Consider the following 14,326-nt stretch of genomic DNA (forward strand, 5'->3'; position numbering starts at 1 on the left):
AGTTCCACCGAAACGTTAGTAATGAGCTGTAATGAGTACATGGCACTACATCGTTATTTGCCATGCAACCATCTTGACACATGTCTGAAGCGTGTTCTGACATGAAAACAGAATTGTTAACAGCAAGGCACAATTGTGCTGCATCAGGCGACACTCTTCTGTGAAGATCTGTCGTTAATGGATATAGGGTAACATGTGGTACAGTTAACTGACATATTTGTGTTTGTTAACAACGGAAGGGTTAATCACAGTAATTCTGTAAACACAGCAATATCAGAAAAAAATGATATTCTAAAAATATATATATAAATTCCATTTTATTTTATTAAAAATACCCTGTTCTGCACTTTTTTAAATCCTAGTTATGTATAAGATGTAAGTAGTGTCACTGTTTAATCTCCATTTCTGCATCAGGAAGTGTAACATGCTTATTTCATGATTACCGACATGGTCCCTCTTCATACAAAATACCAAATTGTTCCCTTAGTGCAGTCAGTTTGTGGGCTTTCTTCACTTCACTGTCTTGCATTAGATTTTGATAGCATACCTAACGAACTAACCCCAATTTAAAAAGTTAATATTCGCTCATCTACTCAAAAAACCCCCCCCCCCCGTGTGGAACCAGAATGTTCATTGCTATCATTAGTAGAGTCCGACACTAATATCTGCTTTGAGGTTTATAATGTCATTGTATCATTATAAAAAATTCTGAATAGTGTAAACCTGGGTTAGGCAAGGGATTACAGGAATATATAATTTAGTGTTAAGTTTTGCTCTGACAGTTTTTATCTTATTCCAAAATATCAAGTTTAAAACACTTGACATCTGTCTATTTAGATTTACGAAACCAGTGAAGCAGTGTTGTCCCGCTGTGTTTCAACAGTAGAAATTATACCTTACCTTGGATATGTAACATAAAATTCTTTATTTAGGTAACAAGAACTTCTGTGAGGAACTTATAACGCCCACCTTGATTCAGATTTTCCATAGCAAGGCTAGCAGTAATTGTCTCGCTTTACAATAAAATCGTGATGAATCTGTCCGAGATTATAGTAGCACTGAACATTGATAGAAGGTTGCACATTCCAGTTGCAAATAATATTAATTCTGTAAGATTTGAGGTTTTCACGGCAGTGACTATGAAGAAGGCCGTCTTCTGTGATGTGATGCCATGTAGAAATTGTGTCAACCGACGTTTCGGAGGAACATATCGCCTCCATCTTCAGAGTAGAATATAAGAAGAAGTCTGCTTCACCTGCTCTGCTGGTTCGCTCGCGGATTTCTTCTTGTCTTTACCCTGAAGATGGAGGTGATACGTTCCTCCGAAATGTTGGTTAACACAATTTCTACATGGCGCCACATCCCAGAAGACGGTTTTCTTTAATATTAATTCTGTTGTCAGCTGTTATAATTTTCATTATTAAGTTATTTAAGTTCTTAAAATCAATATTTTGAATTTATATATCGATATTATGGTAACACTGTTAAACATGGTTGGATTTTGAGTACATGGAGCCTCTAGTAAATTTATGGTAATAAAATTAATGTTTCATTTCTGCAAATAATTCCTGCTAGTACTGATCCTTTACACCAAGTCTGTCGGATATTACCTGAAAATTTCATATCGTCGTCATATTTATAATTATTGATATACAAGAAAACATTCCATATAACATTTTAGGTAGGTCTGTATTTATAATGTGTCCAGACATACTTTCACATGCTTCACTTGGGTGATTGACTTATCACCATCATACTGAAAACTAAATATATATTTTGCTTGACTGTCATAATATTTTACTTCCAAAGTAAAAAGAATTAATTTGACAGAAGTTGCAAATTTTTTGCAGATCTAGTACCACAAAAAATTTCAAGACTCTACATATACAACTACCATGTTGATATTATGATATAAAGTTGTAAAATGCAAAGGCGAGATGGCCTTAAGGGCAAGAAGTCATATCAACTTTCATAACAATTGCTCAACTGGTCCAAAATGTATCTGTTGTGAGGAACACATAGATGTGATAACTGCCAGAAGATTATTTTTCCATATAAAATAAGGAAAATAACCTGAAATCCAGCATAGAACGATTTACAGTTTTCAACAGTTTGATCATGAGTGTGTTATATTTCAAATCTTTTCATCCCTCCAACAGACCGTATTTATATATCATAGTTATTCCTGCACTTCTTGACCTTAATTGTATATCTTTCACTCTCTTAATCTGATCATTCTGTTTGAGCTTAACAAACAATGGAAGGCAGTCCCTTTGATATTACTAAACACTTCTAGGTAGTTTAGGATCTCACATGTCCCTGACTGGGATGTGAGGGAACATCATTCTCTCTGGGTAAGACGAGGTACACTCTGTGCTATTCGAAATATAAGACTAAGAATTGTGAACCACAGCTGGCGTGCTGTCTCGGACCGGAGCATAAGCAACCTCCACACGACTATCACGGTCAGACACTGGCTGAAGCGATGCAACCAGTACATCCTGCCAGACAAGTAAAAGTTATATACATTATCAAAGCCACAGCTACTAAAAATACAGATTTGAAAACTGAGAATGAAGTGCCCAAGCAAAAATTAAATATTAGTAAAATCAGTAATCTGGAATAAGGATATTGTAAGTATCTGTAAACTTATAATATACATATAATAAGTTCTGACAGTCATATCAGAAGTAAGTCGAAATTGAATAAAGATGAATAATTTTAACAAGTAACCGAAATTAAATATTATTATTATTATTATTATTATTATGGTAATGAAATCAAGGAGGATGAGAGGGGTGGGGCGTGCAGTACTCATGGCAGCAGTGAGGGCTGCATACACACGTGTAGTTATAGAACTTGAGTGGATTAGAATATTTCGAGGAACTACTTCTGGATGGAAGGATAATATGAGAATGTATATTAAAGAAATAGATTGTGTGGATGTGGGTTGGGTTCATTCGGCTCAGGATGGGGTCCATCAGCGGGCTCTTGTTAAAATGTCGTTGAATCTTTTAGTTCCATGAAAGATGGGAAAATTCTTGACCATCTGATAGACTATGACCTTTTCAAAAAGGACTTTATTCCATGGAATTAGTTGCATAGAAGGAAAGGTAAGGAGGAAGAGGGAGAGAAATAAAGAAATGAATGTGTATATTTGAAATTAAAATTAATGGACAGCTGGTTTTGACATTTTTTTAATAATAAAAGCGTAAATGAATTCCTATATTTTAGCTTTGAGGAGATGTACTGGAACAGACATTAATTTTATTATACATTACTTTATAGTCTTCATTAATTATTTAAAAATATTTTGAAAAAGAACATTGCTTGCCAGTCTTGGTCAGCACATTACCATCCGGCTATACTGTTTGACTTCTGTGTTGCAATGACAAGCTAAGGTTATATTCCTAAATGTCATTAACTAACTCAACCTCACAACCCCAGATATTATAAAACTAAACGTGATTACTTTAAACTAACCCTATCAGTTTGTCATGAATTCAGATAAATGGTTTTCAGAAGTGGTCGTTTGTCAGATTCAGTCCACATCTGGGGACTCAGTCTAGTCCACTGTCAGAGACTGGCAGTTTTGAACTTCAAAAAAATATGTTTTATGTCTGTACTATAGAGACTCCAAGTGAAACTTGTAAAATATTTTGCATTTTCCAGTATAATTTAAATGCTTTTCCTACATGATATTCTATATTAGCTCTCTGCCAATTCTGCGTACTTGCGTAAATGACTGCGGGCAGCTGGGAATGTGCTGGGATCTTCCTTGAGTATGAACCGGCGTGTTCCAAGCACGTACTGCCCCAGATACGGTTTCCAGTCAATCTCCATGACATCAAAGTTGAAAATTTTTCGATCCTGAGGATGCAGATGTGTCATGAGCCGTGTGACATTGTCGTTTGTAAACTGCCATTCGTGTGTTGTGAAGAATTCTAGACATGAAACCGCTCGTTGCAGCTTCTTCTGAACTCGGACCATACTGTAGCAGAGAAAAGGCGAGGGACTCAGATTTATTCAACTGCAGATATGCTAGATATTGTGATCTGACTACTCTATAAACTCTATAAACAAGCAAGTCATCACTAGGCAACGGCCCGCGAAAACAGAACTGTTGGGAGTGTGGAGGCTATATAGCGAGGGTCTACATTCATTAACACGATACTGCCGCATGGAAGAGGGTTCGAATACCTCCACCGTAGCCTTTCGAATCGTAGGAGGAGACGAAAAGGACGGGGGTCTTATGCTCCATGTTGGGGGAGTCTCGAATCTGAGAGCAAAGTATGGTCATTAGTCCCGTGGGACTCGGACCCGAGAGTAACTGTGCTGTCGAGGACCAGCAACAATTGTAAACGACATACCCGTCCTCTCATCAGAGAGGACGTCCCACTTCAACAAACCCGCAAATGTCTAACATAACAAAAATCTAGTCTTGGGCCATAGATGGTTGCTTGATGTTAAGACACCTTGGCCGACTGACCGTCGGTCGTAACATAATTTTTATTTGACTGTGACTTGACTTTAACTTGAATAATATGCTATATGTGAGATACGTACACTTGACAAAATGGAAGCCCATTCACAAGAGAAAAGCTCATCCTCTCGTCAGAAAGGATGTTACATAAGAACTATGACCTCAAGGGTTCAGTTACAAAAAGGAAAAATTCTCTGTCCACAACAGACAAGCTATTTTAGAAAGCTATTCTGAAAATAGTTCAAGGTCTGCTTAATGCAAGCCAGTTTGGTTTCTGTGCCCTTCACAGCTAGACACTTCAATGTATGAGGCTTACAGGCCACGTCACCTTCAATTTAAACAATAACATGTCTACGGCCGAAGGTCCAAGAAAATCCGGAGGATCGGAAGCTGGAGGCCTTACATCTTAACTGGTTAATGAACATTTTTCTGCGAAAACCCCCAATAAAAGGAACTTGTATTCGACGCCAGTAAGGAGGTTATTTTAGATGTTAAAGCAGAGAGAACAAAGTATGTGGCCACAGTTAGTTATCAGAATGCAGGGCAAGATCATAATATAAATATAGTTGATAAATCACTAGAAGAATTGGCAAAGTTCAAATAAGCTGATTTTGGAACTAGAATAAAAAATCAAAATACATTCACGATGAAAATAAGGCCAGATTGAATTCGTGGATTACTTACCACCATTCAATTCAGAACTGGTATCTCTCCAGCTCCTATCCTGTAGCGTAAAATTTAAAACTACTAGAATTTTACCGCCTGTTTTGTACGGATCTTGCTCGCGTTAAGTGGAGTACACAGATTGAAGCTGGCTGAGAACAGAGTTCCCTGGAGAATATTTTTTCTAAGCGAGAAATACGAGAAATTTATTCAGAATTTTAATCTGAAAACGTGAAGGGAGGACACTACTTTTGGAACCTAGACGTAGATGGAAGGAAAATATGAAAATGAATCCTAAACATGGGCTAATAGTGGATTGTCATGAATACCGTAATGAGTTTTAGGGTTCATAGTAAGCGGGATTCTTTGGAACAGCTGAGCTACCATTGGCTTTTAAGAAATGAGTTAGCTATAAAAATACATGGGGTCCATGCAAAACTTATTTCGCTTCTTTTGCTGATTATTAATTAACCTTGGATATAGGCATCCGAAATTTGGTATTCTGCTAGACCGACACGTTAATTAGAAATGTCATTTACTTAGAAATTAATACTGACAGATATAACGAAGGAGAAATCTGTACTGGTGGAAATTAGAAACAGAAGTTTGTAACTAAATAACAGAATTATTGACTTACAGCTATTGTTAATCCCGCCGTGTAGATTAAAGCATTCAAAGGAAAGTAGATATCCTAATTCTTCCAAGATTTTATTTTGATTATTTTCAAAATCAATGGTAATGGTTAGGGTCATTTCCAGAAGTCTTTGCTCCCTGACCACAGATTGAATATTCCAGTAGAGGCTGTCCTGAATGAAACGTCTGATGGTTTCCTTCAGCCTCGTGTTACAGAAAAGTCATAGCATCTGCAATGTTCTGTGACTCCTAGGAGTTCTAAGCTGCAAGTATGTTACCCTTAGGGCAGCGGTTCTCAAGCAAACATTTCCCTGACCGTATTGAAAGTATCTGGCATGTTCTGTGGTAACCTGAAATGTAGCTTTCTAAATGTAATGTGAATCCAATGAAGTAGGTTGTTGTTAATTTACAATTTATAACCAAGGAAAAATAAAATGTGATTGCCGTACCTTGCATCAGCTTAGTTATTCGGGAGTATGTTCACTGGAAGTTTTTGGACAGCTAACAACAACAATAGACAGTTTTATTATATGACAGTGAAAGGTTGCAACCGCGGAACAAAGATCCGTAACACCCGCCTAAAAATAGTCTCTGCGTTTACAGAAGTCGCGAAGAAAATCTGTCTCAAGAGTGGGAAAAGTTGTTCGACAAAGGAAACTTACTTAGTAGCACAAGAGAGGCTTCCGTAGTCTAGAGGTAACGTTCCCACCTCATGACTCGTAGTACGCGGGTTCAAGTACCCAGCGGAGGTCGTCGAATTTTTAAGGGCGGAAAAATTCAGGGAACAAGTCCTCCGGGAGGGACTTTAAGCCGTGGGTCCCGTGTCGTGGCTTTACGGCACGTAAAAGAACCTCATATCTCCAAAGGAGGTCACTGAGCCAAATTAACGGACGTTTCCCGCCCAACAGCAGTCTCTAATACCTCTGGTAGATGGGGGAAGCATTATAGATACCTCTCAGCTAGTAGAGCCGGTCTCGCTGGCTGGGCGGGACTGATGGTAAGCACCAATACTGGTAGGCTATAGAGACTGGTAGAAATCATAGAGGGAAACACAATGGACCAATAAAGGTCTAAGTGCATGGGGAAACCCACCCTCTCCAACAACTAACTAACTAACTAGTAGCACAAGAGCAGGTGGTGGCTGCATGTGGTCACAAAGAAAACAAAACAAACTCCGTGGCCTGCAGTCCGCAAGCGAACTATCTCGACCGAGCAACCGCCGCTTGTCAGTGAACTTAGTTCCAACTTTTGCGGATAAAGGGTGTCACGTTGTCGGCATAACGGATCTTCACGGCCGTTAATCTCGGTTTCCTAGACCGGAGCCGTAATTTCCTTGAAATACCTCCTCAGTTATTCTCACGAGGCTGAGTGGACCCCGTTCCACTACTTCTCAGAAAATCTTGTAGCTCCGGGAATCGAATCTGCAATCTCTGGATATGTAGGCAGGAACTCTGACCACTAGACCACAGAGGCGGTAACGGTTACCGTAATGCAAATCGTTTCTTTAGGGCTCCTACTCCAGATTACGCTACTGAGGTGGTTAAGTCTCAGCGTTTGCTCAAAGGCTTGCGTTGTGTAGCCACAAGAATTAGCCTCTTCAGGATAATATTGTGACATGTTGCGCAAAGCCGAGCCGTCACCAGCAGTGACGCGGCGGTGAGTCAGCGCTCCCATCCCACCCCTCGGCGGTAACGTAACGCTCGCGTTACTACGGTAATAGGGGGGTTCCCGCCCCGCCACTCCCCTCCGCGGTGACGTAACGCGCAACGCGCGGTGACGTCACGAGCGGAGCCGAAGAGAGCCGAGCGGAGCCGAAGATAACCGAGCCCCGTAACCTGGTAACTATGTAATGGTCATGGCTGTCCCTTCCAGGTCGTATGCCTGAATTTCACATTGTTAAATAACTTGTTTGCTTCTTGCAGTGTTAGTAAATAACTTGTCACGCTTTGGAAGATGCAACGTACTTACACCGGCTTCTTGCCAGATACACGTGCAACAATGTCGAATATGTAGGCAGGAATCATGTGCAGCGCCATGACACAGATGCTGTTCATCACGCGACTGCTCTTGAAACTTCCCCCGGGGTACCACAGAACATCACTGAATGGATTCTGGAGGATGAGTTCGTGTCCAATGTCCTCTATATCTCTCCATCTGATGGGATTTAGACTTCCAGACGTGCAGTTGTACACTAGGACGTTGTTGGGTCTAGACCAGCAAAACTAGGTTAGTTCCAACAATTCAACAATTTGCAACTAAAGATGCACACTTGATAATTATGTCATTATTAACAAAAATATAAACGATCTAGGAAGTGTGAAAGTGGAAGGCCAAAGAATTGCAATGGCTTTATAAAGAGAATAAAGCAAATATCTTTAAGGCACATGTGATTACAGCGAATGCCACGAAAAATCAAAATACTATCTAAAGGAAGAATTATATCAGTATGAACACGGGGGTGTACTGATAAAAAATGCTGTATATTGGCGCGATTTCCAGCGTACCATAAGAAAATGCTGTTAGGAGGAGCGAGGGAGCAAGTTCTTAACTTACAATCATGAATGAGATTCTACATTAAATTGATGCTGATATTAGACTAGAGCAGTAAACTTGATATTAGGCGAGTAAAATAAACTTCGCCAGATCAAGAAATTTAGTAGTCAGGACCATAACGCTGCCACATCACAATACATGTAACTGCAGTTGGACTTCTCCTGATGGCAAGACACGCAATCATATATGTCAGATATTAATAGGTAAAGAACATATCTAATTTACGTTCAGTCTAAACGACTGGACGTAAATTAAGAATTATATTTCAGCATTCCGTTGTATTGAAGCATCATCTTATTTTTTTACTAACATATCCGTCATTAATACAACTTTAAAAAGACATTAGGAATATGTTGTTCACTAAAAATGCATTTTAATACTATGACAGTTCAAATCAATAAAATGNGAGGCTGAGTGGACCCCGTTCCACTACTTCTCAGAAAATCTTGTAGCTCCGGGAATCGAATCTGCAATCTCTGGATATGTAGGCAGGAACTCTGACCACTAGACCACAGAGGCGGTAACGGTTACCGTAATGCAAATCGTTTCTTTAGGGCTCCTACTCCAGATTACGCTACTGAGGTGGTTAAGTCTCAGCGTTTGCTCAAAGGCTTGCGTTGTGTAGCCACAAGAATTAGCCTCTTCAGGATAATATTGTGACATGTTGCGCAAAGCCGAGCCGTCACCAGCAGTGACGCGGCGGTGAGTCAGCGCTCCCATCCCACCCCTCGGCGGTAACGTAACGCTCGCGTTACTACGGTAATAGGGGGGTTCCCGCCCCGCCACTCCCCTCCGCGGTGACGTAACGCGCAACGCGCGGTGACGTCACGAGCGGAGCCGAAGAGAGCCGAGCGGAGCCGAAGATAACCGAGCCCCGTAACCTGGTAACTATGTAATGGTCATGGCTGTCCCTTCCAGGTCGTATGCCTGAATTTCACATTGTTAAATAACTTGTTTGCTTCTTGCAGTGTTAGTAAATAACTTGTCACGCTTTGGAAGATGCAACGTACTTACACCGGCTTCTTGCCAGATACACGTGCAACAATGTCGAATATGTAGGCAGGAATCATGTGCAGCGCCATGACACAGATGCTGTTCATCACGCGACTGCTCTTGAAACTTCCCCCGGGGTACCACAGAACATCACTGAATGGATTCTGGAGGATGAGTTCGTGTCCAATGTCCTCTATATCTCTCCATCTGATGGGATTTAGACTTCCAGACGTGCAGTTGTACACTAGGACGTTGTTGGGTCTAGACCAGCAAAACTAGGTTAGTTCCAACAATTCAACAATTTGCAACTAAAGATGCACACTTGATAATTATGTCATTCTAAACAAAAATATAAACCGTCTAGGAAGTGTGAAAGTGGAAGGCCAAAGAATTGCAATGGCTTTATAAAGAGAATAAAGCAAATATCTTTAAGGCACATGTGATTACAGCGAATGCCACGAAAAATCAAAATACTATCTAAAGGAAGAATTATATCAGTATGAACACGGGGGTGTACTGATAAAAAAAACTGTATATTGGCGCGATTTCCAGCGTACCATAAGAAAATGCTGTTAGGAGGAGCGAGGGAGCAAGTTCTTAACTTACAATCATGAATGAGATTCTACATTAAATTGATGCTGATATTAGACTAGAGCAGTAAACTTGATATTAGGCGAGTAAAATAAACTTCGCCAGATCAAGAAATTTAGTAGTCAGGACCATAACGCTGCCACATCACAATACATGTAACTGCAGTTGGACTTCTCCTGATGGCAAGACACGCAATCATATATGTCAGATATTAATAGGTAAAGAACATATCTAATTTACGTTCAGTCTAAACGACTGGACGTAAATTAAGAATTATATTTCAGCATTCCGTTGTATTGAAGCATCATCTTATTTTTTTACTAACATATCCGTCATTAATACAACTTTAAAAAGACATTAGGAATATGTTGTTCACTAAAAATGCATTTTAATACTATGACAGTTCAAATCAATAAAATGACTGTAGGCTTTTACGTAGTACATAAATTTACACATTAAATAATATAAATTAATAAAAAATAATGTAAAACCAAGATAATTTGAGGACTGTGAACATTCGCTTTTAATGTGTAAATTTATGTACTACGTAAAGGCCTACGGGCATTTTATTGATTGGAACTGTCATATTATTAAAATGCAATTTTAGTGAACAACATATTCCTAATGTAGAAAGCAGTCTTCTGGGATTTGGCACCGTGTATATGTGGTGTTAACCGACGTTTCGGAGGAACGTATCGCCTCCATATTCAGGGTAGAAGGAAAAATATAAGAAATCCGCAAGCGAAGAGACCGTGAGAACCGGTAAAAGCAGACTGTGTGTCGGTTAATACCACATATACACGGTGCCAAATCCCAGAAGACTGCTTTCTTCATAGTCACCGCCGTGAAAGCCTCAAATCTTACATATTCCTAATGTCTTTTTAAAGTTGTATTATTGACGGATACGTTGTTAAAAGAAAAGGTAAATTAAGAATGTTCAGCTCGTATACACTTTAGAAAAGATGACTGTGACGTAACAATCATCAGATGGTTGCAGAAATTGGGGAAGAGCTTTCAGCTAGAAAAGCAGAAATTAGACGTGGAAATGTTTAATCTCTAGAAGCTAAATATATGGCAGCAAAAGAACAGTATCAGATTAAAATCGTGAACAAGTTTGTTGCTTTCGAAGCCTTGCATGGAAATGCACTTGGGAAAGTATTAGAAACAATATCAAAATTTCAGTGAAAACAGTTTTGGTGGTTTGTTTCGTGTCAAAGCTGAAGAAATCAGTGTTTGGTGTACAGCGTTCAGAATAATTAAATAAACAGTAGCAGGTTGAATTGCAACAAATTCGGACAAGCGTCAAGTGGAGAGAGATAATCTGCAAAATGCATAAAATGAAAGGAGGAGGTGAATTTTCGGGAATGTAGGAACAGAACGTCAGAAACACAAATTACATTCAGTACTGTTAGTATAGGTCAAAAGACAAACCGTCACATAAATTTAATTTAAACTCCTCTTCTTTTAATTGTTTTTGCTCACTACATGTTTCGACAGTAAGCAGTCATCATCAGGTAATATACACAAATTAGTCTCTTATATATGCTGTAAATATAAAGTTGGTAAAATGTGGAAATATATAAAAGTATCATAACATAATAATGGAAAATAGGTCGAATCTGAATATATCTCACGAAGACATAATAGTATTTATTCAAAATGTAAGAATTATCCAGTGTATGACATCATACGTTTATTATCCAAACATTTTCATATTATTCTTTCATTTTTAATATAAATCTCTTGGTCCATCCAAGTTAAATTATTAACATTAAGTTGTACATTAATATGTAATAATATGGTGCCCGGGAATATTTATGGTGTTTTCTGTTGGTGAGTGAGTGGAGTTAACTGATGGTGGAGTGCAACGAATGTCTCTGAAGGTAAGGTCATATAAAATGAGTCCTTGACTATTGACTAATGTAGTAGGATGTGCCTTTGAAGTCACGGTTTGGCGTATTGACGCAGTGTGATTTATGCACTTGGAGACAACCTGTGTGACGGTTTATCTTATGGCCTGGAGAACATAGACACGATTCTTGATCAAGCGGAACAGTTAAGTAAATTGGCAATTAAATTACTGCAGCCATACGTGTATGCATATGTCTGAGCTATTTAGTGCCTACACTCAAATTTCTTTGTTTCAATTGTTTGAGGTTCTGTTCCGGGATACTGGAATTAAAAAAAAACGGTAGTACACTATGCGCCAAAATGCAGTACTGAAACTAGCGCATCTCGAACACGCATGTGCGTTTGTCGACCAGGCATAGCTCCAGCCGCACGTGTTCCCAGTAGTGAAAAGGAAGTTTTATTGTGCAATTATTGTTGGAAATGGGCCTCTCGACGGAGGAAAGAGTATTCATAGATGAGTATTATTTCCGCTCATATGGAAGTGGTCGCAAGACAACTCGCTTCTTCGGTTTTGAGTGGCCAGATGTTATCGTCCAGAAACCGCTACACAGTACACGTGTGACGATATGGTGTGCCGTCTCAGCACACGGTATATTAGGCCCCTATTTCATTGAGGATGAGGAAGGCAATGCTCTTACCGTCACCCAAGAACGCTACAGGGACATGGTGATCGGACCATTTCATCAGGATTTGAGAAGGTTCTGTCGCGCAAAGGGCATTCACATGAATAGAGAGTGGTATCAACAGGACGTCTTTTCATTTCAGTACTGTAAGTTATGGCGCATACTATATTTGTAAGGTTAGATAGCAGCATCTGTGTAACACAGGTATGCAAATGGAGTCCTACACATGAAGTTTCTATACAGAGGAGTGTCACCTGGCCGTAGCTGTGTGCCATGCCACAGATATGAGCAAGTTGATGGCAGTGTCTACAGGAATCAAGTCAGCAACTAAGTCACGATAACAAAGGATCGTTCTGAGGACACCTTTCCCTGCTCCAGCTATGAGTCCTGTAGGACCGTTCAGGTTGTCCACCCAACCAGGAATAGGCTCCTTCCACGCAGCAGTCACTGTTAACAAAGAACAACACGTCGTTTGTTGTAAAACGAAAACAGGCTAGAGTGTGTATCAGAAAACAAGATCGATTTTATTAAAATGTATTATGCTTCTGGCTCTATTGGATACATTTTTATAATAACGGTCTACAAATTCTTATTTGAATTTATAACATATATGTTTCGTGCCTTTCACAACAGTAACCGTTTAGAGTAGAAGAATATCGATGTTTCGGAGGAATAGGCTGTCTCGATCTTCAGGGTTAAAGGCAGTCCGAGGGGCTCCGAATTCTTACCCTGTTCCTTGGGTATCAGTAACCACCTTCCTTGCGATCTGCTTGTATAATCGAGGCAGTTCCTCGACCTTCATAATTTAACCCTGGAGATGAATGCAACAAGTTCCTCCGAAATGTCAGTATCCATTTACAATACTACACTGTGTCACAACCCAGGAGACTGCACTCTTAATTTTGAAGGCTTGTAAATAATACATTATTAATTAAATTTGCCGTTAGATTAAGCGCTCATTGAGATGCCTCTAATTTTCTAACTGCATGTTAATTCATCGTCTTCAGAGAGTCATTTTTAAAGGACGGATTTTATCGTAATATTCTTGAAGTCCATCACATACGATTCACATTGGAACTCACTTAATCCGGAAAATTTGGGTATATAAATGTCAATTCATTAATGACGTAACTTGTTACCAGTTGATGAGGCTGTCAGTAGCATAACAAGCACAAACAATAATATAATTGAGAAATATGCAACAAGCGCCGCACATATAGCTTATATCTTGCTATGCATTTTGTGAACGAAGAGTATAAACTGAACACAAAACGGGAAGATTATTCATCGTCTCAAAAAGTAATTGAGTTCGTCTGAATTAAAATATTACCGTCACTTCTGCCTACTTCTTTCGAATACAACACATATTTATGCGGGTCTCAGAGCGAAATTTATCAATCTTTTACGCCCTAATATACAAAATAAATTTGACAAATAGGATAAAATTATATCTTATTGCTGACTAAGCCCTTTATATATATACATACCTTTTATATGTAATGAATATTTAATAATATATAAGGAAAATTAATTTCTGCCTCAATGTAGTGTGACAGTCTCTGAAACAACAGAACTTTATATGCAATAAATGGAAACATATTTATTATTCTAAGAATCTGTTTGTGTGACATAAGCAAACAACAGCAACATTCTGCTTCCTGCTTACCTATTGATGGTCTGACGATTGCGACTGGTAGGTTCCCACTCTGCTCCACTAAGACATGTTCTGCCAGAGCCTTGGTGAACGTGTATGTGTTAGGGCGGTTTCCGATAATTCTGTGAACATAATAGAGACATGCACTTCACTATACTGAACTGACACTACTGCACCCTCCTGTAACAGGAAATCCCCAGACCCATATTCCAGAAGTATCTC

The 14,326-nt window shown here is 39.2% G+C and overlaps 1 protein-coding gene across 1 annotated transcript in view; it reads right to left on the bottom strand.

The window, feature by feature from the left end:
* Positions 1-1,534: 1,534 nt before the first annotated feature.
* The window catches only part of LOC111873109 (putative fatty acyl-CoA reductase CG5065), a 42,625-nt gene continuing 29,833 nt past the window's right edge, over positions 1,535-14,326 (bottom strand). Inside the window, exons 5-9 of the mRNA XM_023867533.2 lie at positions 14,117-14,226; positions 12,705-12,897; positions 9,347-9,586; positions 3,734-3,991; positions 1,535-2,501 (exon numbers count right to left, since the gene is read on the bottom strand). Coding sequence (XP_023723301.1) covers positions 2,342-2,501; positions 3,734-3,991; positions 9,347-9,586; positions 12,705-12,897; positions 14,117-14,226 — 961 coding nt within the window. The 3' untranslated portion in view covers positions 1,535-2,341. The remainder of the gene's footprint in view (positions 2,502-3,733; positions 3,992-9,346; positions 9,587-12,704; positions 12,898-14,116; positions 14,227-14,326) is intronic.

Source organism: Cryptotermes secundus, unplaced genomic scaffold, assembly GCF_002891405.2.
Source record: "Cryptotermes secundus unplaced genomic scaffold, Csec_1.0 scaffold120, whole genome shotgun sequence".
NCBI lineage: Eukaryota > Metazoa > Arthropoda > Insecta > Blattodea > Kalotermitidae > Cryptotermes > Cryptotermes secundus.